We start from the raw sequence: 24,446 nt of genomic DNA on the forward strand, positions 1-24,446 counted from the left end.
GCACGCGCATTTGATATGCCTTAAACATGGCAGTGTGTGTTTTATTTGTCGTCCCTGCAAGTGTAGTAACACAACAAATTATCAAAGTGAAATGTAGTATTAAATATTGTTATGATGAACGCGGGATATAATTGTCGGATTAAAGAATTATATATCCGTAATACCGCAGGCAAAGTTATTATCTATGTAAACCTAGGTACCGTAAAGTACTACTAGGAAGTGAGTGATATAAATGCGCTCGGCTATTAGTGTTATTTTGTCGAGTCCGGTACCCGACAACAAGATGTCTCATCCTGATTACGAGCAAACTGCTCATGATCATGCAGCATTGCTTCTACTTTTGAGGCCTATTGGCACACAAATCAAACAAAAGACTATTACCAGGTTATGTGAACGAATAATGAAAGCAGGCAGCAGATTCTCTGTGGCCGATTCTACTGGTGGAACGCGCGAAATTCTTGCTAGATTCGTTAGAGAACATCCTGTTGAAAATAACGATTGGGGAGATTTTCAAACTCACAGAAGATTGTTAGGGTTAATTACTTTTGGCAAATATGACAATCAAGTGGAGTTAAACGAGTTGTGCAGAGTCCATGAGACTTTAAAAGTAAAGTACAGTGCAACATTGTATGATTCACGTGCTATTCTTTTTGGACCATTAGAATCAAATAACGCTCATGAACCACCAGCATCATATAGTACACCTTCGAATTTCAAAACCAGAGCTGTGTTTTATACAGACGAGACATGTCCTGATCTCGAAGTTCATGTAATGGAGTGCCTCAATTCTTTATTCTGGATTTTGGAATCCAAAAGATTAGAAAGATCAAGAGAAAAGATAGACCGGGTCTCTCTTTTACTAGCTCCTTTTGAAAAGAAAGATTTTATAGGATTAGATCTTGAATCTAGGAATAATAGAAAAAGATGTGTAGGTCGCATGACAAAACATTTGGGTGATTTATGTCTCCAAGCTGGTCTACCAGCAGATGCTTTGAGCAATTATAATTCTGCAGCTAGCGTACTACAAGCTGTAAATGATTGGTTGTGGCTAGGAGCAGCATTCGAAGGTTTATGTGCTGCATCTGCTTTAGTGCTATATCCAAATATGTGTAGAAGTCTTCCATTGCAGAGAAACTCTTCTCTTCAAGAAGGAAGTCCAGGTAAGCAGAGGTATGTATAGAACAAATTAATTTCAGAAATGGAAATTTAATGCTTTGGATAAAGAATGGATAATATTTCACTATATATAGAAGAGGTTCACAAGCTGTGGCAACTTTGCTATCACCCCCAGCTATAGAGGTGGTAAAGAGTAATATGCCACATATTTTGCTACCTGAAGAAATATCAAAAAAGTATCGCGAGGCAATAGTACATTACAGTAAATATCAATATGCTGGAATAATTGAGACAGAAGCTAGCTTTAAGGCTACAAGAATTTCAATAGAGCAAAATTGTACTTTACAAGCTGCTTCATACTTAAATAATGTCATACTTATAAATTTACCATTAAGTGAGCAAGAAAAAGTATGTAGTTTACGCGAGAATGTTATTAATTTACTAAATGACAATAACAAGAAATTATACAATATTTTAGATTGATCGGTTCACTACATTATCAGATTTATACACAAGTTTTGGTTTTATAAGAAAAGCATCATTTTGTCTAAGATTAGCTGCAACAAGACATGTATCTCAAAATAATCCTAATCCAGATTGGCAACAGTGTTATAATTTAATGTTACAAGCTACTTCTGGATTTAAATTGTCCTTAGATCCTGTTGATATGTCTCCTGGTAATTTTTTTATGACATAATTTTGCATCGTGTCGTAACGCGTTAGCGTTAAGGGAAAATTTGTTTGTATAGAAAACCATAGAGGCTGGCCAGTTATACAAATTCAGGTAATAAATGAACTTGTTACTGCCGCTAATCGCATGGGTAATCCAGCATTGGCGACGAGACACATGACATTTCTACTTCAAACGATGTACAATTACTTAACTCCTAATGAACGTAAAGAAACCGCTTTGCAACTTCAAAATGTATCTCAACAATGCGAAGGCGCTCCCGTACCTCTCGTAAGTTTTAGGAAAATGTTAGGATAACGTTTTCAGCGTTGAAAGTAAAATTATTCCCAATAGGTTTTAGATTCTGGTACAGTTATACCGCCTGCTAATTTAACGAATATTCCAAAAACTAAATCATTTATTTTAAAAAATATGCAACCACATCTTCAACCTCAAAAGATTGAAAGAGTCAAAGAAGATCATGGCCCATTTTTATTTACACCCATTAACTTTGGATCTTTAGAGAGGAAAAATATATCTAAGAGTAAAGTTGGTACGTGCATGGATCGACTAGATGTTGCCTACAAAATTATATTATTTATAATTTACTATATAACAAATATAAATGGTTACAGATTATTTATGGGTAGAAGGTGATATTTGCGAAGTATCCATGCAACTTATTAATCCCTTACCGTTTGAACTTCACGTTTCCAATATGAGGCTTCTTACAAATGGTGTAGTATTCGAGTCAATTCCCGAAAGTATTACGCTTCCTGCTGAATCAGGACCAATTGCGGTAACATTAGCGGGCAGGCCTAAAGAAATTGGAGATTTAGAGATTCTCGGCTTTAGTACGCATACATTAGGGGTGAAATCAAATTGTAGATTAAGGTATATGGAGGGAATGGTTCACTCTCAATATACTGTCGAGGTAGTTCCAGCTTTACCAAGAATAGAAGTAGTCACAAGTTTACCTCAAACTGCAAGCTTTAGCTCCGGAGATAATATAGTGACTAGCGCAAGTATATCACTATATGGCGGAGAAAGGTATGTCTATTATAAATAATTATAATAACAAATATATGACTGGAAGCTAATAGCCATTTCTACGCTGTAGTGCCGAATGTACTGTAACGATTACAAATATTGGCCAAGTTCCTATCGAAACAATCGAACTATCAATACAATCAACATTAGACACATTACTCGAAAGTAAAATATTTAAATGGAGCGATAAAAATTTTATGGCACAGTTACCCATACAACCCGGCGCTAGTGCCAGTCTTACATTGTATTTATATGCGGCTACAGATTTTATAGCACCTACATCGCGAAATGGTAATATGATCAATTGCGTCTATCTTTTTCTTTCAATACAATGACAGTGTAATAAATTATTATATATTAAATATCTTTTAGATATTAGCAGCAGTACGTATCTCAGTCAGCCGAGCAGCTTAATGTCTCATTCAGGACACAGCTCGTTACCATCTAGATTAAGTTCCCCGTCGCATACAAAGAGACAATCCGAATTAACTTCCTCATTCAGATCAGGTTTAAGTTCTCATTCGGGCCATTCTTCTTTGGCAAGTTCGCGTTTATCCAAGCTCGCAGTTCCATTACATACTTCAAATGTTGTCGAAGGGCAATTGAAAATAAAGTATTCGGGTGGTACAGGTCTAACGGCAGGTTATTGTCGTATATCATCAGTTTTTATCACAATTGAGATGTTGCCTAGTGTACAAATTACAAATTGGGATGTACTTCCAGCAGAAACGTAAGCGCTTAACGAAAGAGTCGTATCTCATATTTCTATCTAAATACGTATACGTATATTTCCAGGCCGTCACAATTTTATCTCGTGTTAGATTTAACAAATATGACTAATCATGAAATGGAATTGCATTATACACAAACTAAATGTATATACATGGAGGGTAAAGAGCCTTGTAGAATTCCTGTACCGGTTGATAGATGTCCACTTAATAAATTATCAATGGTAATAAAGAATATCTTTTATTCATATTACAATTAAGAAATCTTACAATTAACAAGTAGTTTCTGTTTTATTGATAGTTAAATGGGGCAGGTGATATCGGAGAACTACAAAAAGTTTGTTCCGAGCATATAGCTTCATTAGTTGACCTACGGTGGCAATTATTGGGCACGGAATCGATCGGTAAAGCAACCCTTTCTGGCATCACTCTCACCCAAGATATGTTGGATCTCGTTAGAATGAGTCCCTTACAATGGGGTATGTTTGAATAATTATTTGTCGTATAATTATGATCCTTTAACTACCCTATATTAAATTGATAAATGTTTTTCAGAAATCAAAATAAACGATGTAACTGTAAAGGCACAAGATGAACTTACGTGTAGTTTAGGTGAATGCGTTAGTGTCGGAATAGGGATATGTAATGCTTTGGAACATCCACTAAGTGATCTTATGTTAACTATAAATTTTTATCAAGATCACCATAATGGTGTAAATAATTATCAATTAGAAACGAGATTATCCATTGCTGGCGCAAATAGAGTCATGCTTCCAGCAGTAAGTTATTTTAGTGATAAAAATATATACAGTCCTAATAATTGCATTTCCTTCTCTTTCTTTCTATTCTTTTTTAGTTACAGGAATATGGACGAGTTTATCACGAATGTCGTGTAGTATTCTTTACAGCTGGACAGTATAAAATAGATATTCAATGTAGTAGTAAAGAGTCAACTCCAAATACGCCAGTTCTTTGTTCGGAATTGATAAACGCTGGACATACGTGGCGTTATATACCACCGATAGAAATAACTGTCGATGATTACTGATGTAAATGAAATTATTAAATGTGTGATTTATTAGACAGAGAGAAAAATAAAATGTATTTATGCTTTGTTATTATCACTGTATGCAGTAAGATGTAAAAACTTTTACTTTTTTTAATAAACTATCAAAGAATAATTGGTTTCTATGAATATTCCATTCCAATATATTTATATTTTACATATTTACTTTACAGATATGCCGCTATACGCGCTGCCGGTAAAAAGCACATTTTTACTACTGAGCAGTACACTCGAATTTCTATTTTGTTCTTCTGCAATTTGCCCTATATAGATTTCAACGGTAACTTCGTCAATAAGGTTTCCTTTTCTTTGATACAAAATTTTTTCGAATTTCGCGAAGATTATTTCTGGCTAAATATAACCCCAACCCCAACTAAAATTTCAATTTAAATTTTCTTTAAAATCGAACCTTGTGAATTAGTCTCTCGAATGTAACATACGTTACTGCACAACTGTCTTGATGCATTTTTGCTTATGAAAATAAGTTGATCAAACTGCGCGCCATATCCTAGGGACGTTTTTTACTCTCCAAAGAAAGTTCTTTGCTGTAAATGGTTGGCCGTTCGTTACTAGTTACTAGTAGATATAGATATTTTTGGACTTTAGGTAAAATGGAAGGGTAGAAGATTACGGTCATGTGAATCATTTATATGGCCGTGTAGAATATATAGTTTATAGGGCAATCCTTTCGCTAGCTAATTCAAGGGCAGTGCTGCCAGTCACCTCAAGGCTACAATGCCATGTGATTTATAATTAAAGCCTTATCAATATCGCCCTTGTGTCGGAGGTCAGGGCAGGAATGGTTGTGTGTGTTCATGTGTACGTGTGTGTGTGAAATGAAAATGAGAATGTGTGGTCTCCTCCGTAATCGACGGAACTGCCTTTGAGTAAACTACAGAAGGTATTTACCCTATAGTATATTGACATTTTTTAAAAATATAAACTAGGACGTGTGGCTGATACTAAATTATTGTATTTCACTTTATCAAACTATATCAATACCACAATTTGATTATGGCATTTATGATTAATAGTTACATACATAAACTCGAATGCAAATAATAAATAATACATTTGTCGCGTTAAAACAAAGTACTGTATGTAACTTAACGATTCATACAAATCTAGTTATTTGTTTTACGTTAACTTATAGTTCAAAGATAGCAATAATTAATAAAATCTTTATATGTTGGACAGATGTTGATAACTTACACGATACTTTTGTCATCACCATATTTACAAAATGGTGTTAATCCTCGTAGCTATTCATTTAAATGGAGACATATAAATAGATGTACATATAATATACATACATATATTGTCTGACATTTAACATAGAAAAAATCAGAGTGCGGGTCATCTGCTTCAAGGCTTACTCGTTGAAAAAATACTGCGTTCTGTGATATGAAATTCCACTGGAACAACACGCGATTTATTTTCCTTCTATCGGCACATTATATCATAATGCCGCCTTTTACTGTTATTTTACTTCCATGTTTCACTTCCTCGTTTGTACGACATGTAGTCACTGGTAACTTTAAAGAGAAGCATAAGCCAGAAGACAACACAGTGAATTGTTTTTTCCGAAAAATCGTTCGTGCGCAGAAAAATATGAGATGCATATATTTGCATGAAGTTACAGGCACTCAAATCAGCTACACTGTTATTCTTTTTTTTTCTCAATTTCTTTTTTTTTCGGGTTTAACCCACGTCTTCGAGCTTATACTCTGAATCTCGTTTTAACGAGGCATGACGTTCTCAAGAGAAGTATTATTTGGCAACGGACATATTTAATGACACGATTATAATTGACTATCAGACTGCGTTACGCATACGTACAACTTAAAATAATAATGACGCGGGAATGTTAATTATTTCAAATATGCAATGCTTCGCTTTCATTTTCATTTTAAACCGCAAAATTTCCAACTCGTTAAATTAAACTGCACGTCATACGGAATCGTTTGAACTCGTCTTAAATATGGAACATGTACGTAGGACAATCGAAAGTTCGACGGCGGTATACTAGTATGTATACTTCGTACGACTAATTAATTAACTATGGTTACTAGCTGCTTGGCAAAATGGTCAAGATTATGGGCAACGATCATGCATACAATGCAAAAATGGATCACGGATTAATACTGTACATACTAATATGTATATCTGAAAATGAACAAATTCTAGGTTAGGAGATTCTAGGAGAAAAATGACACCACGAAAAAACATTTATCTTAACGTTTGTACACTGATTTTGTGAAATGTAAAATTGACTAGTGCTACGAATGGAAAACTTTAATTTTTCGGGTGCCTGCGGCCTCTAGCTGAATATTACCAAATATTCTTACTAAACAGAGCGTTTAATTCAACAAAGGATACTTAATATGCACCTATACATATTGCACATGCCCTTTAATCAAACGTAGCTTTGTTATCTTAAACCATTTTACGTGTAAAATTAACTCTTAACCAAATAACCTTTCCTATTTGTAAGTATATCTAAAATTAAAATTATTATTATTGTACCTTTAAAAATGACTAAAAATTATGATTTTTAATATTCAGCCTATGAGGTGCCACGTTGACCTTTGCTACTATATGGATGGATTACATGTATTGGGCCTTTGCGGGCATAAAAACTCTACATGAACAAGAGACCTCCCATATTTTATCGTTTCTTTCACTTATCATATATATACCGGATCTATGATACGCTACCGTCATAAATATAATCATAGTGGAGACTTTTTGACTTCAATGATTCGTACCTTTGTTTTATATTCGCTAAAACGTCTTGGAACACAATAGTTTTTCTTTTATATACGATTGTACGTTTCGCGCGTTACAAGTGTCTCCTTTCGTGATGAAATTAAAAGAAAAACTCGACACAGTTATCTTCATTGATAGCTTCCTTAGATTCTACTCTAGTTCACGTTTACCGACGAAATTTCACTTAGAGTCATCTTTTTTTTTTTTATATATAAAAATCTAATCTCCACAGAATAATTGAAACGTACTTTAATTATTCACATTGGGCACAATCACACACCGATTTCCATTAATATTCAGAATGCTTTTAACGTCGATCGTTACACTTCGAACTTATGGATATTAATTCTATTTTATTTTCTATGCATATCCGTGTTCACAGTCGATGGCAGTTAAGCGCAGATCGGGCGTATTTTCTGATGTTATTATTTTACATCTTTAAATATCGCGTCAAAAAATTTGAATAATCTAGCACTCCGTATTACACGTCTATCTACCATAGTATGAAAAATTATATCATTTATGGTAAACCTAGGATCTAACGTATCGATCTTAATCGTAAATTTTTATAACATTCTATGAGACTTATTGTATACCACTTAAGACTGACAGGACGCATTCGTAGATAAAGGGTTGGTTATTCATTTCACTCGTGTTTGACTTGCGCTTTGGTATGGACATCTGTTCCATATGACTGCTTATTTCGTTATGAATAAATAAAACCGTAGAACAATCGTCTTAAATGAGCCGGTTCAATATGAACTTTCCATGTATCTACGCGTTTCCATTCACTGATCTACCGTAAAACGTTTCGTGTACTACTACATTTATTATTAAATGTAAGTAGCAAATTAAACGAGCAATAAAACGGAAATAATTAAATTATTATAGTTTAATGTAAGCAATATAGTTTCATATAGTTAAAGAAGAATATTTTAAACAAGATACTGAAATAACGATAACTATGTTCAGTTTAAAATCTGTCGCTACAAACTCGAGTACTTCGCTGTCCTAATCACATTTGATATTGCACGATAAATTATATTAATTGCATAATTTCCGATATCGATACTTCAAAGAGCTGAAGACTTTTTATAATTAAACTTATTAAGAAGCACGTAAATGCACGTCAACGAAACAGATACGTTGTCTTCGATAATGAACGCAGTAAAAGATTAAGAAATTCCTCTAACTACAACGACGTAACATTTGGAGATCATAGGTGAAGAATATAATAAGTATATTTCTAACGATTCTCTGATTTTGATGTTACCTCATGATTACAATTTATTAGATTCAAACATGTAAATCTTTTAAAATTAACGATGAGTTGACGAAGCTTTAGCTTTACTGTCTGTAAGACAAAGATATAATTATCGAGTCAAAAGCAACATTTTGATATTACAACGATAATTCTAAAATTTTAAAAACCAAATAAAAAGATAATTTTGGTAACACGAGGCGAATTGATAACGTGCCGAATCTCGAAACTCCCTATAAAAAGTGTGAAATTTGGCTTATCGTATTCTTCCCCTGCAGTCTTCATTTGGCATTAGGAAATTGCGTTTATCGATTGTTCGCTCTTCAAGAGCAACAGGCAAGTCTTTCGAAGAAAATCGATCGTTCGATTTCATTGGAACTATTCGTGTAAAAATGCATAAAACCAATAAACATATTTATCGTTTTTAAAAAATGTGTGGTGCTAATTGCAATTTCCACAAAGAAACGGGCCTCGCGAACACCGTCACCTGACCCTTTTCTTTCCCGCCAACTAAAAAAACATAAAGCGGTGCTGGTCCATACGATGGTGTCTCGGTTTCCTTGATGTCAGCCGCAGCAACCTTAGCTCGTTGTCTCTCGGCTCTCGACGCACTGACTGCTCTCCTCGACGGAGAGCCTAATGGTAAACTTTTAGGCGGCGCTCTTGGTACCCTTTTGATTTCTTGAAGTTCTAGTAATTCCGCGAACGTTTGCGAGGCCGATCTACCCGGCTCGTCCTCCAAGACACTGTCCGGTGGGCTGTTCAATAATCTCGCGTACTTGCCATCCTGAGGTTGTTGCTGTTGCTGATGATGACTCTTCGTTTCATCCAGTCCGAGGTAATTTGGATTACAAAAGCCGAATTGACCTTCGCGTATCGTCGATGGGGTAACTATGGGGCGATACTGTTTGCTCTTTCGTCCTGATTGCCAGTCGTCGTCGGCCAGTGGATCACCGGGACTACGGGCTTCTATACTCGCGTAGTCCGACGTCGATTCTTCACCTTCTTCTAAGTCAGCGAATCGAACCGACGCGGACGTAGGAATTTTTGACGTGGTCGGTGTTTTTGGTGTTTGTAGCGCCGCTTCGTAAAGGTGTGAGCTGTAACTCTCGCCTCGTGTCGGCTGACAGGCCTGATGCACAGCCGCGAAGTCTCTGGAAATTTCCAAGGATCTTCATCTCTGTATTCCTTACGTAACTTTCGTTGCGATTGTAACGTAGCAGATTGTAAAGTAGGTGGAAGCGATGTAGTAAAGGAAATTCCGTCGATAGCGAAAGTTGATAGATTTCAATGATGAAGAATGGAATGCTGAGATATTACAAATTATACTAGAAAGATATATTTCATTTGAAATTAATAATTTACATCGATTACTAAAAATAAGTAAAAACTAAAAAGAAGGTGCTCTATTTTTGAACGCAAGTGTATACACGTATGGTTGTGATTACGTCGATCGTTGTTACCAATTAACACTTTATTTTACGGATTGTATCGCTTATCCATCCACCTAGTGACGCTTCCGCCTACAAAAATAGCAGTACGAAAGTACACTTACCGCCTTTCCTCTTGAACTTCTATCAGCCTAGAGGTAGGAGGTTCCTTTCGTTCTTCGTTGTCGCTATTTTCGTCTGGGTCGACGAAAACAAGCCTGGCTGCTTCTACAGGTGTCAGGACCGGAGTTGGCAAGGTCAGAGCACGGAAATTCGGTACCGAGATAGGATCTCTTGTCATGCCGGGACCACCGGTTGCGTTGTTGCAATTGTTCGTGTCCACGTTTTTATATGTTGTTTCCGGCGGTTTCTGTCTTCTACGAGCTAGCGTATTAGCGCTTCGTGATTTCACCATACCCGTAGATGGCTCGACAACCTCGGAGTCCACTTGCTGAAACGGATAGTACGTATTCGCCTGCAGGCAGGCTCATTTGTCACATGCGTTTTCTGTGCAGATATAAAGCTTGATACGTGTGCATATAATACGAGTACGAGGGAATGGTAAAAAAAAACTATTTTTTTTATAGGTATCCGGGCACTTTGTTTGACGTGTATTTCAACAGTATTCGATTTTGACCAGAGTATACAGATTAGGAGAACGTAATTATGTCGAAAATGCAGCAGAGTTAATTTGTGTTGTGATTTAGAAATGACAGAATCTGAAAATAAGGAGCTTGTCAATTAACAAAATAATTTCGAAAGGTTCGAAGGAAATTAGAAACACAGTTGTATTATCGCATGCCAATTGGCTTCTAAAAGTCAATTTAATCGCGTCATAATATCCTATCGTACGTAACTATGGTAGTTATAAAGGATAACATTACAGCGATTCGATTTATTCACAATTTTGTAATTAAAATACACCTTGTTCAATATAGATAAGTGTCCGGATACTTAATACAAACGTAACTAAAAAGGGAACATACCTCTTGCGGACTTTCCTCGTTGTCATCTTGGCCACTTAAAACGGAATAGCTGCACTTTGTCGGATGACTTAGCCGCGATAGATTAATTTGCGACAATTTCGAAATTTCTTTAAGGAAGCTCGGTCTAGCCGGTGCTTCATTGGGCGATATCCTATTGTTACAAAGTCTCGTCCTTTGATTTCTCGGTTTCGGTTTCGAATTGTCGATATTGGTCCCTCGAATTATCAGTTCGGAAACTGCTAATGCAACGCTTTCCGCTCTTGGCTGGGGTTTAGGACCTGGCACTGATAATTTCTCCCACGTTTCCGTACCTTTCAAGAAGTTTCACACCTCGTATCTTTTTCGACGAACAAAATCGTTGTGCTACTAATGTTTGGATTTTTTACCGAAATGAAACCTCCATAGTTCGTTCGTAGCTAAACCACCGCTTTCTCCACCGAAAATTAGCATACAACTGGGAAGCCTGCAGGCTGCGTGTCCATGCAGAGGTCCTGGTCCTGGTTTGTTCTTCAACAGACACCAGGAAGCGGTCTTCACATCCCATCGCCAGCAATCGCTTCTCTCTTGTAGGTCGGTCATACCCCCATAAATGTACATGGCGTCACCGTGTAGAACTGCCGAGTGTTTGTGCCTCGCTGCTGGCCCGCTTTCGCTGGAGGAAAGAAGATGCCACGATTCCGTTTCTAAAACGTACATTATCGATCGTATCGTCAGCCACCTTTCAAAATATGTACATCATTAATAGATTTCCGATTCTTATGCGCTTATGGGAAATTTCAAGGTGCGAGAATATACATAGAGTACACGTAATATTCAAATATACATAAAATAAAGTATAAGAAACGAAGTGCATTGGGTGAAACTTTTTGTCTAAGTGCTATTCGTTTAGTTGCTTCTACAAAGATATGAATTTGCATAAATGTCAACAGTTTAATCGTAAAAATTGTGAAATTTTACCGAAATGGAAAGCCCACAATTCTGGAGAACTGCCACGTAGATCTTGATAACCACCGTAAATGAGCATCTGACCACGATGAACTAAAGCAGTATGGCCTCTTCGACCTCTGGGAACCGCACAACCTCTCTGCGCTCTTACTTTCCTCCACATGTTGGTCTACAAGTAACAAATTCTCCAATGCAAAGAAAAATCCGGATACTTTTTGTGCTCGTCAAACGTTCGAGTATTTAGTTGATATTCGAACAAAGTATTCAAGCGCCTGTAGGCGTCTTTAAGAAGGAAACGTTTAAAAATTTTATTGGCATCGTGATAAACCCCAAGTGCTGCAATTATATTGATAAAGTTTGACGATATTAGGCTTTTAGTCTTTTGGTAATCTTAGCGAGTATCAAAGGGTTAATCATTCGAGTCAGGTGACAATAGACGCGAGAATTCTCCAATTTCGACCAGACTGAAGGTTTCTGAATGGCGGATATAACTGGGGTTGCACGTAACAAAAGGCACACAAGAGTTCTAATTCGTCATTCCCCTATTTTGTCGTTCGAGTAGATTCCAGCTTGATATCTCAGGTCTAATGACAGCTTCTTCGGCATTATCGTATTTTGAATTATTCAAAAAAAAAAAAAAAAAAAAAAAGAGGGCGGAATGACGTATAGAATAAAGAGAAGCATACAATATCGTTAGTTGGTTAAATGCATCGATCTATTTTTAATCGTTTACCTTGAAAAAATACTGATGAAAATATGTAGGACATAAGCAACGCACGATTTGTTTTCGAAGGATAGCGGCGCTCTCCTCTATTTACCTGTTTTATATTTAATAGAAACATAACCGATGTCCGTATGTATTGTGACATGAGAATGAGAATTTTCGACCGCATTTAAATACGAAGACCACAGAAGAACGTAACAAGTCAGATTTTCTACTTCGTATAGAAGAACAATTTTTAATTCCAATACATCGTTAACCAAATCTATTTATATCAGAACTACCTCTACATTTAAACTTCAGCATTAAACGTGTATTTTGTCATTCGTTCGTTTTCTCATGAAATCAGTTACCAATATTCCTTCTGTGCGTTGTCATATGTGAGATAGCACCGACATTCGTATCTTTTGAAGCATAGTGGCGATCGCAGCGAGCCTTTCGCTCCAGTCCGTCAATGTGTAGCGTCAAAGAGAAAGAGGCAAATGCGTTGGCTTAGCCAAGGGTCTGCGATCGTACATGCAAAGGAAGGAAGATGGAAGGACGGTATATAAGCTATATAGCAGGGGTGCTGAAAGTAATTACGTAACTCCAAGTACGTGCCTAAAGTTGATAGGTCTGTATAGCCACTTGCGTCTACCCTGTATTACGGTACGAGGGGGTTGCGAAAGGGTGGAATACTAGCTAAATTCGCCATCCACGTTAAAACGCTGTAAAATTAGCGAGAGAACAGTTGGGTATCATCAATTACGCGAATCGCTGTAAAACGTTAAACAGACGCGCGATATATCGATGAATCTTCGCGTCTTCGCACTAAATCGAGCGGCTGCGATCAATTTAAAGAGAAAGAAAAAAAATATTCGACGGGATGAAATTTCTCTTCCGACTTCGAGAGACGTAAGCAAGAGAGAATTTTAACGAAGCTCGGAGGGAAGATGAGAAAGAGAGTGGAAAGAGAGCATACCACGAAGCAACCCCTCCGGCTTAACCAATCGGGTTCGCCTGACGGATTCGTAACGCGGATTTCAATAATACATTGCGAAGAGACAAGCAACGGGGAATATCCCAGGCCTTCGACATGGTCCAATGAATAAAAACAAACGGGCCAAGAGTAACCATAGCAACGCGGTAAAGAAAGTTCGGATTTTAGGGAAAATTAAAAAGAGAAAAGTAGGCGGGTCGTGTAATCTTAAGATCGCGTGGGGAAAAATACGACAGGAGAAGAAATAGTTGAAGGGAGAAATGATCCGATAGATTCATAGTTTTCTTTTTCATCTGCGACCTTCATTTTCTTCCTGACTTTCCTCGATAATTTATAAAGAATTAAAGGAAGACGTCATTTGTGTTTATACTTTCTAATATCCTCATTTTTCACAAGTGCATATTGCTGAAAGGAGAGGAATTATTAAGGCGAAACTGATACCACGTTTCATATGTGCCCCGGGTTTATCAATTTTTAATGGTATACAGGTTGAGGGAAGAGGAACCCTTGGGAGGATAAGCGCCGTTCAATTTCGAGGGTACGAAATGGAAGGAAGGGCTGTTGACACCAGCTGTTGTCAAAAAAATTACTCTAGTTAAACTGCAAGCATCAAAGAATTGCCAGACGTTGTCGAATATCGAATACAGTAAATAATCACACGGGAAAAACGTGATAAACTTTATCGGTAGACGCTACAGCTCTTTAAAAGATAAAAAAACGTAACTTATTACGCCTCTCCCCTGTAATCTTCGGTTATATCGATTTTTCACGTGACACAAGATAGTCGCTTGTCGGAACAAACAAATATATGGCACGATGTGTGCATCGATCGATGGAACTCGATACCTTTGAAAGGTAATGGCGGTAAATTGGAGATGACAGTGACGAATGATGCATCCACGACGGTCAATCATCACGAGAATAACAAGATGGCGGCCAGAGACTCGTGATTGATCGCGATATACGTCGAAAAAACTTAAGTCTAAATACGGGAGAAAATATAGTTCTACGTTTTCGACTTCCTTTTCGAATATACCACGATTTCTAGATCACTCTGTACATAGCATGATAGCACAGCTTGCAAAAGCCTTAATCACGTTACCCGATCTGCAAGGAAGGACACAAGTGCATAGGGGCTGCTGATGACGCTGAAGACAGATGAAAGAATAATACCCAGAGGAAACCACAACATCGATAGAAACGACGTAAAAGACAAACTACGACCCGATGTATCGGATGTACATGACAACTTGTCTTCTAGGGGAGTGGAAAAAGAGAGGGTTGGGTTCAGGAACCAGTAAACTACAACTAAGGACAACCATGAGACAAGCATAGCGAACAATCGTACGAAACCTATCGTTATACTGCATGAAGTGGCAAGAACTTTGAGGAACAGCTATTGTCTAATAGCTCTCGTTTCAAACGAGCAACCAAGAAGATCTCCCCTCTATTCGCTTTATGCGTAATTCCTAAAATCGTCGTTTTGTATCTTCGAACGAATTTCAGTAAATGGGACTAAATGAAAAGCATCGGAGCAAGATATTGTCAATCAAGGCCAACATGGTCCTTCGTCTGGTTTGTTCAACCGAGGGTGTCGGAACCCTCGACGCCAGGAGCATCATAGGGCCAAATACCTCGAGGCTGCCGCGGCCCCGTCAAATCGAATCGCCTAAATTCGAATGAAACTAAATCTTCTTAACGAATTTAACCGGTACGCATAGCTGACGGTTCGTTTACGGGAATCTCGTATAAATAGAAATCAATTTCCTACTGAAATTCATTTTCGTAATTATTTATATATATATAGATATCTCGTCTTATATATACCTTATCTTACTTTACGTATAGTTATCTTATATTATCTTAGCCACTTATAGCGTGGCAGTAAATAACATTGTTATTCATTTGAGTCGTAGATATTAGAAGTCTCGCTATTCGAATTCCAGGAAGTTGAAACCACTCTACTTGTGTGAACTCCGTTATTTACGTGGCTTGAAATATCTTTTATTGGATATACTTGTATGTATACAAACGTATATCCCGATTTTCTCAAGGAGCAAGTCTCCAAAGACATTTTAGTATTTTTAATCTTCGTTTTACTTTGAGCCATAACATTTGCCCTGGTATAAGCAACGCAAGTTCGCAATCAAGACGCATCTCGATGCTTCCGATTCGATCGAACGAAGTTTACCGCGACACGTGTAACGTTCTTCGAGAGAGGGTGCAATCCGGTTTGCCTTGGGTGATACGTTACCTTGACATTGTAAACCCAAAGTGGCGTTTCCGTGCCTGCGGAAAAGCCGAGCTCACCCCCGAAAATGTAAAGGCAATCCTTGTAAGCTACCGCGCTGTGTTCCTGAAGTGCTGGCGGTCTTTCTCCCCCAGGATGCAATTCCTCCCATTTACTGTCGGCTGTAAAGAAAATAAAGAAAGGGTTAACCCGTCAGCTCGTTATTCCAAACGTTTTCATATTCCAGACTCTCTCTCTCTCTCTCTCTCTCTCTTTCTCTCTTTGCATCAAGCTGGATAAACAAGATTTACGCGACTCTGGCTTTGTGCATTTTTCCGCTAGGGGGATGATGAAGTCGCGATTAAAAGAATTGCGACAGAGCGAAGGAACAAAGAGGCTCGTCTTATCGGTGTCGCGTGTTTCGCATCCAGACGGTATGCTTAATTTAGCGGCTGCAGTTTTTTTAATGTATGCCGTTGTTGCACGTTTTAATTACCTGTTTCCGCTGTAACGTGCAACGCGTATGCATACAGTTGTCCTAGTTTTTGCTAGGATAAAGAATGCCGTGCCACTTAACGGCACAAGCGGTGCCCTTATTTTTCGGCATATCTTCAGAAACTCGCTTACACTGCCAGCCATAAATATCAGGACACCTGTTCGTTACATATTTATGTAACAAATCTGAAGTCCGTTTGAGTATTCGCAATCGATTCGAGTCAGTTGTCGATGCTTTGTACGAGACCAGCCAATGTCTCGACACATACGAACGAGAGTGCACGGGTGTTCGTGTGAAATTACTACATCGATGCAACACCGTGCAAAATTAAAAGGAAGACACGCAAAGGGAATCGTAATCTCAGGGGTATCTAGAAATCTTTTTCGACGCGCTAAATCACACTTTCACCCGCCTCGGCAATCTGCTGCTCTGAAATAAATCCTCGAAGCGGTCGGGGCTTCTTAGAAACAGAGGGACGACGGCGAATGTTGCAGTGTGTTCGAGGGATTAAATGCAAGCAGTGCCAAGGACGCGAAGAAAAAAGAACGAAATGTACGAGAAATAATTATATCGCGACTCGCGTATTAAAACAAAAACCACAGGGCGTCTGTGCAATCATGGTGCAACCGAGCAAGAAACGATTCCTCGTGAAGAAAGTAAGTGGAAAGCGAGGAGCGAAGGTCTTGCGTCGAGTAGATTTTCAAAATCGCGTTTTACTCGAGGACGAAGCCTCATACTCAAAATTCTATTATAATTTATTTTTTCATAAAGAATTGCTCCTTGTGAGTCTATATTACGATTGCAGGGACACCTTGTACGCTGACAAAACATCGTTCTTCTTTTTGCAAGAATCAGAGCATGATTTTTACGTAATCTACGTAAAAGCAGATCGAATAAATCTAAATTCATTCAACGTTAAGTTGATGACGCTTTGAAGGGTGCGTTAAAACTTGTTCCTTTATTGCATGGGTTTAACAAGAGATAGACGTTCTTTTTTACCCTTCGGAAGTTTTACGAAAAGAGAAAAGGGACGCTCCCCTAATCCGCTCAGAAAAATAAAGGCAAAGGAAATCAGCGGGGCATGAAGTTACGTTATATCGTATGAATAAAGGAAGGACGAGATTTTTCTTGCCCGATGCCGAACAAAACATTCTTTCTTCCACCTTCCACCTCTCGCTGTTCTTCTGTATTTTCCAACAAAAATCAAAAGAGTGTTCCTCTACGGTAAAAACGTTCGAATCGCAGCTTCGCACTGGAACGTGCTCGAGAACAAAGCGTACGAAATTTACGTAAGAAGCATAATGTGTTGGCTGAAGTAGTTGCGGCTCTCCTAGACTGACACTACAGATGCCCGACATTGATTACGAACACGTGTCGTATCTAGCTGGCTACGAAGCTATGCACCCTTTTGTTCGAAAAATGCTGTTCACAGGATAAAGTTCCGATGGCTTTGATGACAAAAAAAAAAGAAAATAATCGACCCGCTATGTATCTCTAATCTTTATCAAACTCGTCACAAATTCGATGTAAAAATGGATCGAGGCACGTGAGTGGCTATAACACTAATTCATTTCAATATGTTGTATCAACGCACTTATCACAACTTCAAAGGCAAATATTGAAAAATGTTATTTCGCTCGCTTTCATTCGACAAATGTTTATAATACACTCGTTCGTGTTTAAGTTAACAGCTCGTTGAAAAATGTATTAAAGAAATCGATGTGTCATACAACGACTGAAACAAATATCTGCACGCTATTGGAGTTTTACCATCGTCATTAACGTTTTAGGATAGATATCGATTTAATAAATAGAAAATAAAGGACAAGAACCCTTTGAAATCCCCACCGATCGCAAAAGAGGGTGAAACAAAACATACAAGGACGAAGTACTCTTACGGTTCTTCGAGGTATCACAATATTTTTGCAAGATCAAGTATCGACAATGCTATGCTTTTAAAACATGCCAGGGGGTTACTCTGATAGTATTTGCCCCCAGGAGACAAACCGCCAACATGCAACCCTTCCGATGCCGCTTTAATATTCACCCGAAGCCGTAGCCGAACAATCCCTTTTGATGAATAGGGCACCTCGTGGACGTACCATCAACCATTGGAAATTCATTTTAGGATTTCGCCTCGTATTTTGCGTACAACGTCGAATTATCCACAGTAACGTGTTCTGCTTCGGATCATCGCACGATTTAAACGTTTCTTTCCTAAAAGAACGTAACGAGGACTTTGACCAATTTAAAATCCGCTCGCGTGAATTCGCTGGCTGATTCCGATATCGGTCGATGTAGAGACCACAGGGAATACGTTTAGTGTGTTGCCAGTCAAGCAGATCGAAACTTGGCTAGGCTCTACGTGATCGGCTATTTAAGCCGAATAAGAGATGCTTCTATTTGATTCTTAGTAAACTTTTTCTGCTAAGACTAAGCCTGGTTTCCAGCGAATAATTCGCGATTGAAAAAACTGATCGATTTGAACGCGATGGTACGAAATGATCGATACGATACGTCTCATAAGTCTAAAATCGCTTTAACTTTTCGATTCAATTTCCAATACACTGCCTCGCTTAGTATACTATCCTAACGTTTATTCGTTTTTAAATGATTCATAAGGATAAACTTTGGGAACATAAATTTCCCAAAATTCTAAAATGTGTTGTTTCGCGTTTTATGTCTCTTTTTCTCACAAAACATTGTTTACCAGAAGATCGCTAATGTCAAAAGCATGTAAAGTTCAATAAAATTGTTTTCTCCGTATTTGATAATTAATGAATTGAAAGACGGATTTCATAAAAAATTTATGCATATAATCCCTACTATATGTCAGACAATAAATATCACTTAATGTTTACCTCTAGACACTCTACCTACGATATTTTTAATTCTTCTGAACTTGAAATGCGATTCACTCCCTATATCAGTGAAATATCAATTGCACTTTGCTTCTAGACGTCTCGTATAAGAATCGAAGTGTTTCGGCTGGTTTTACGGTTACGAGACGCAACAGCCAAACGCACGGTGCTGGTTATGACGCGTATAAGCCATGGATTATCACATGAGGGTGCAATTAATTCGCGTACGTCTGATCTCCGTGGAAACAGTCGTAATTGTGGAGTATCGCCGGCGGATTTAGTTGATATACGTGGGCTTTAATAATGGCGTATTATTGATCAGACTGAACCCCGTTTAAATTCCGTCGCGCACCCTCGTTCACCGAGCGAGATGGTAGGGTGCGTTGGTCAGAGATGTTGTTCGTGTACCGTATTCAAGTTACTCAGACGTCGTGTATTAATACCTCTTGTAATTACAAGGATTTTTTCCACCCACTAATTCCACTTTCCCTTTTCGCTTTCCATAATTTCGTCGTTAGTTGCAAAGCTCGCTACTAACTATTCGTGCATATCGTCGGGCAAGAATTGAAAGCGATAGTAATTATCACTTACCGAGGCTGTATCGCCAGAGGTCTTTGAGAGGAAGATTGCCGTTTCGTCCGCCAAGGAGATATACGTGCCCTGCGAGCAAAGTAGCGCTGTGCTTGCTTCTGGAAGGTGGTGCGGGCCCATTTTCACTGCCAGCCGCAGTAACCGAGCTCCACATTTTCTTCCTGTAACAGAGAGATCTCGGAATTAGTTCTAGTGAAAGAAACGATTTAACGAGTGTTTTATTCGTGATATTCGCCGAAATTGAGTGAAACTGAGAAAACTAGATTCGATTTGTAGTAAAAAAGTACAGACTGCGGATGTTGCTGTATTTTGCTGCAGTAACAGATGAACCAAAAATAGTTCAATGAGAATCGAACAAATGTTGACGAAAAGCACTTTCAAGATTACTATGTGGCCACTGTAACTTGGCTTATCGAGTATTTATCCATAAGACAGATAAATTTATGTCTTGACTGTGCTGATACAGGAAAAATAAAATATAGAGAAACGAAATTATTACATAAAGTAGATTGCTTTGCTTCTTGTTTTAATAATCGCGAGTTGGACAGTGAGGAATGCGATATTCTTAAATGCCTCGTATGTTGGCTTTAAACGTATCAACGGCTACGCAGACGTATTTGAAATTCAATTACCGAAGCTTCGAAATCGAGTTTCGGGTAAACGAATGCACCCTCACGCACCCCAAACACGCGTACGCAAATACGTCTGCCAAGCAATACGCTCGCCGGTAGACGCGCCACGCCGGTACAAATGGGATTCCCCATGGTATACCTATACTCGTTTTGTACAGTACCACCAAGAAAACGTGGCGGAGGGAAATCTGTGAAAATACGGAGAAAATAACGAACGTACAGTGGCTCGCGAAAATATTTGAACGTTTAGATTGAAACTTCTTACGAATATACTATGTGTGTTATATAAAATTTTTCGAAATTTCATTAGTACCATAACGAGGCACGACCGCCGTGATTGTATTGACAAAATCTGTAATTTCATAACTTGAGTCACTTATTGCAAAGATATTCTTAGTAAAAAAAAATCAGTGTAAAATCAATAAAAAATACAGTATGAAATTTGAAAAAGTTTCATGCAAGGCACGTAATGTATTCATACAATTCTTCTGTACTTTCATGGGTCACTTTATGACCTGCAATGTTGCTCAGGAAAATTCTAAATCACGCAAGTATTATTTATCGTCTTAGAGTTGAAACGTGAACCAAGAAGAAATAGAAATATCTTTTGCTAATGGGAATATTAACGAAAAAAGAGGGAAGATCGAATAGTGCGTTAAACGAAGCAATTCCGTGTTGACATATCAATCTGGTTGAATAAATTAGGCTTTGAGGTGTAACCTCTGTAGTGGGCGGTCTAATTCAAATGAATGGAAATTCAACGATTCCCCCGTGAAACCGTGTTTAAATATAGGTGGAAAAGTTTCTCAAATATCAGTTGCTATTCGCAACTTCCTCGTATTTGTCGCATCGTTGCGTAACTTGCATTTTCACACTTTGTCAAATCGATGGCAAATGGTGTCTGACCCGGAAACAAGAAACGTACGAAAACATGTCGTTTGTTCTCGTTGCTTTCGACGTTCATCCTACTGGAAGTATACTCAAAGACACGGTCATTTTAATCTTTTATGATGCATCGACGCTACGTTTGCGTCTGCTTCGGCAAAAATGACGACAGTGTTGAAATCGTGAAATCACTGACAAGAAACAAATCTTCAAGTGCAGACAAATTTTAGAACGAGCTCCGGTTCATAAATAATAGAATAGCTGAGCTCGCTTACCCGATAATCTACTAGCAAAACAACAATCCCAAAGATTTTATATAAGTTCCTAGTGATTTTTTTTTTAGTTTTATCTTATCTTCTTCTAGTTCAAGTGCTCTAAAACTTAAGAACGAGCGTGTATAGTCGGACTCGATGGATTTTATCCGGGCATATTTTCTCAACCTCTCTCGTTTGCTCGAGTATTGTTTTATCACAGCAATATCCCTTCGACTGCTGGCTCTTGAGCACTCTACGGGGAAGCGTTTTCTTCCTTCAACCCCTAACAACGTTGGAAACCGGCGTGTTATCGACCGGTGGCGGGAATTTCATTTTTCCCAGGTTCGATATGCTACGAGCGCGACCGCCAAGATTCGACTAGATTTTGATCCCCCGACTCCCTTTTCGTTTGAAAGGCAGAGGGAGGAATTCTGCGTGGAGGGTGAGCGAAAAGCATCCTCTCTCGCTCGCTCTGCTTAACTCGATTCGCGAGGGGATGCGTTACCGCTACCGGCTTCCGAAAAGGGAGCGTAGTCAGACAATTTCCTCTATCGCGTCGACACTCGCACTTCTCTTGATTCCTGTATTACGTGGCCCGATGTTCCTTTGCCGGCTGTTTCGCGTTGTTCGTCCAAGGACCTCTGTTTATGGCGCATTGCATCTTACAATCATAAAATCGTCAACGAACTTTCGATTCACGAATGAAACACCTAGAACCAAAGGAATGCAAGTGATACTTTTACGGCATTGCGTAAATCGCAATTTAACATTCAGAAGTGCTAAATCTTTCACTTTATGAATTATCGAATACGAAGGAGATCATTTTATCTCATTTGCATCCGTTTGGCACTGACGATCTTTCTGTTCTTCTCTCAACAAGACAGAGTATATTCACTGGAAGGAAGAGAAACGGTAGAGAGGCAGTTTATTCTTGTTTCGTAACCGTAGAACCAACATAACATTACAATGGAATTACAACGATAACTTAGAAACACGTGGATCATCTGTTCTAATCGCGTGTCGTATCTATAAAAGTTGAGAAGTTTAAGGTTCTTTCACAATTATGTATTTTGAATGAATCGATCAACTTTTTGTGACGAGGATTATTTACCGAACATCATACATGCTGTCACTAAAAGCGCTAAAAAGCCTTACTGAATTACGTGTTCGGTCGTTGCTCGTCGCTTGTTTTTGCCATACTGTCTGATCGTTAGCAAGTCGTCAACGTGGCAAAAAAAAAAAAGTTACGATTTTCTCGCGCGAAATTAATCTGTCGGACTTCATCACGTTACCTAGCCAAGCGTCGTTAACTGCACGACTTTTTTCTACGTGATCTTTGAAATGGACGTAATGCACGGGGGAGAATCGAGCGTAAAGATCTTATGAAACATACGCGGGTGTCTGAACAGCGTCAACGAATACCGGGAGCGAGGAAAATACGACAACCGATATAATATCTCCGTCTAGAGATTTTAAACAGCGGGCTCGCACCCCTCGTTCGAATACTAGAGAAGAAGGCAGGATTAGAGAAATGTGGCTGGTATTTTTCAGCGATTTCACAGTATCGATTCTTTCGTTGTCTACCGTGGAAAAATATGTAGGTATTTCCAGCAGCTTATCCTCCTATACGTTCCTACACGCTCGTATACGTTCCACTATTTTTCCTCTTTTTCGCCCCGGGTCCATGTTTCTATACCAAACTCTGGTTAAGGCGATAACAAATCGCGATAAGTGAGATCTATGAATGTTAAAGGCTACGGTTTTCGAATTCCTTCTATACACACGCTACTTCGTAATCTAGTACGAGCGGCATATTTGAAATATCAGAAGCTCTTAACCATGCGCTAACAAAATCTTTTAAGCGAACTTTCACCTAAGGTTCGTTAACGCATTCTTACGTCGGAGAATGAAGACTGAGTTCTCATTACAGCGGATGCACGTGCAAAGAACCACTTCTCGCTGTACACCTGGCCGTGTAATCTTTTTCTCCCTTGCCTTTCTTCCGCATCTTTTCCTGTTTCTGTTCAGCGGACGCCAACTAAAAGTCATCCGGCGCATGCAACGTTGCACACCCCATAGGATGCAGAAAACTTCTCGCGTATCGCGTCGATCTTTGGACCCCTGTCGATTCATCGAAGCGAACGAAGGCATTAAAAATTCAAGCGTTGCTTAAGTGGCAATTCCCTTTAAATTAACGCCAATCTATATCGTGGATTCTTAATATCGAGTTACGATCGAACTTTTCTTCTTTCTTCGAAACGTTTACAAAGTGTCGTATGGCGGGCAATAAGAAGGAAGTAGGGGAAGTCGTTCCCTGTCATCGCGTTACGATGTAAAACGTCCCTGCCGTTTGACGCGTGTTTTCAATGACATCCTCTAGAAACCCTCCAGCGTGTCACCAGTGTCACTTGCGGTAGGATCCACGTAACCCCACGCATTCCCGTGTATAACTACGTCCGATGTAAATCATCTAAACGAAGCTTATAAAACGTAATCCCAATCACCGTGCAACACGAACGTGTCCGATCATTTTTCCAGGACATCGAATTTCTCGTTTCGTTGGTTCGTATCTATGATTAGATGTTGAACCTATGGTATGTGACTGTATAGATATTCGAGATTCAATTCAGCGCTTACTCGGACTCAACTAAATTGAAACCGCTTTACTAGCGCCAACTTGTTATTTGCTTCACTTAAAATATTCTTTTAAGCCACGTACTCGTTAAACGAGCCGCTGGGATCGAGGCGTGTTGATCAATCTGAATGAGAAATAGAT

General features: G+C 38.6%; 2 protein-coding genes across 9 annotated transcripts in view; one reads left to right on the top strand and one right to left on the bottom strand.

The window, feature by feature from the left end:
• LOC126872400 (protein brunelleschi) lies at positions 1 to 7,618 on the top strand. Of its 4 annotated transcripts, none has more exons than XM_050632312.1 (12): positions 1 to 1,170; positions 1,251 to 1,524; positions 1,595 to 1,793; positions 1,866 to 2,077; positions 2,141 to 2,339; positions 2,422 to 2,836; positions 2,907 to 3,127; positions 3,209 to 3,566; positions 3,632 to 3,788; positions 3,866 to 4,043; positions 4,120 to 4,343; positions 4,421 to 7,618. In XM_050632312.1, exons 1-12 carry the CDS (start codon positions 233 to 235, stop codon positions 4,610 to 4,612), a joined length of 3,567 nt encoding a protein of 1,188 aa, XP_050488269.1. In that variant the 5' UTR covers positions 1 to 232; the 3' UTR covers positions 4,613 to 7,618. The 4 variants fall into 4 exon arrangements, with proteins under 4 accessions (XP_050488269.1, XP_050488270.1, XP_050488271.1 ...); XM_050632313.1 differs by having other exon boundaries at positions 4,427 to 7,618; XM_050632314.1 differs by lacking the exons at positions 1,251 to 1,524; positions 1,595 to 1,793 and having other exon boundaries at positions 1 to 1,160.
• The window catches only part of LOC126872408 (host cell factor 2-like), a 26,264-nt gene continuing 7,401 nt past the window's right edge, over positions 5,584 to 24,446 (bottom strand). For all 5 annotated transcript variants that reach the window (XM_050632334.1, XM_050632330.1, XM_050632335.1 and 2 more), the window contains exons 2-8: positions 19,900 to 20,060; positions 15,976 to 16,133; positions 12,034 to 12,190; positions 11,463 to 11,759; positions 11,077 to 11,387; positions 10,216 to 10,565; positions 5,584 to 9,814 (exon numbers count right to left, since the gene is read on the bottom strand). In XM_050632334.1, coding sequence (XP_050488291.1) covers positions 9,085 to 9,814; positions 10,216 to 10,565; positions 11,077 to 11,387; positions 11,463 to 11,759; positions 12,034 to 12,190; positions 15,976 to 16,133; positions 19,900 to 20,053 — 2,157 coding nt within the window. In that variant the 5' untranslated portion in view covers positions 20,054 to 20,060 and the 3' untranslated portion in view covers positions 5,584 to 9,084. The remainder of the gene's footprint in view (positions 9,815 to 10,215; positions 10,566 to 11,076; positions 11,388 to 11,462; positions 11,760 to 12,033; positions 12,191 to 15,975; positions 16,134 to 19,899; positions 20,061 to 24,446) is intronic.

The sequence above is a fragment of the Bombus huntii genome, chromosome 13 (assembly GCF_024542735.1).
Source record: "Bombus huntii isolate Logan2020A chromosome 13, iyBomHunt1.1, whole genome shotgun sequence".
Classification (NCBI taxonomy): Eukaryota; Metazoa; Arthropoda; class Insecta; order Hymenoptera; family Apidae; genus Bombus; species Bombus huntii.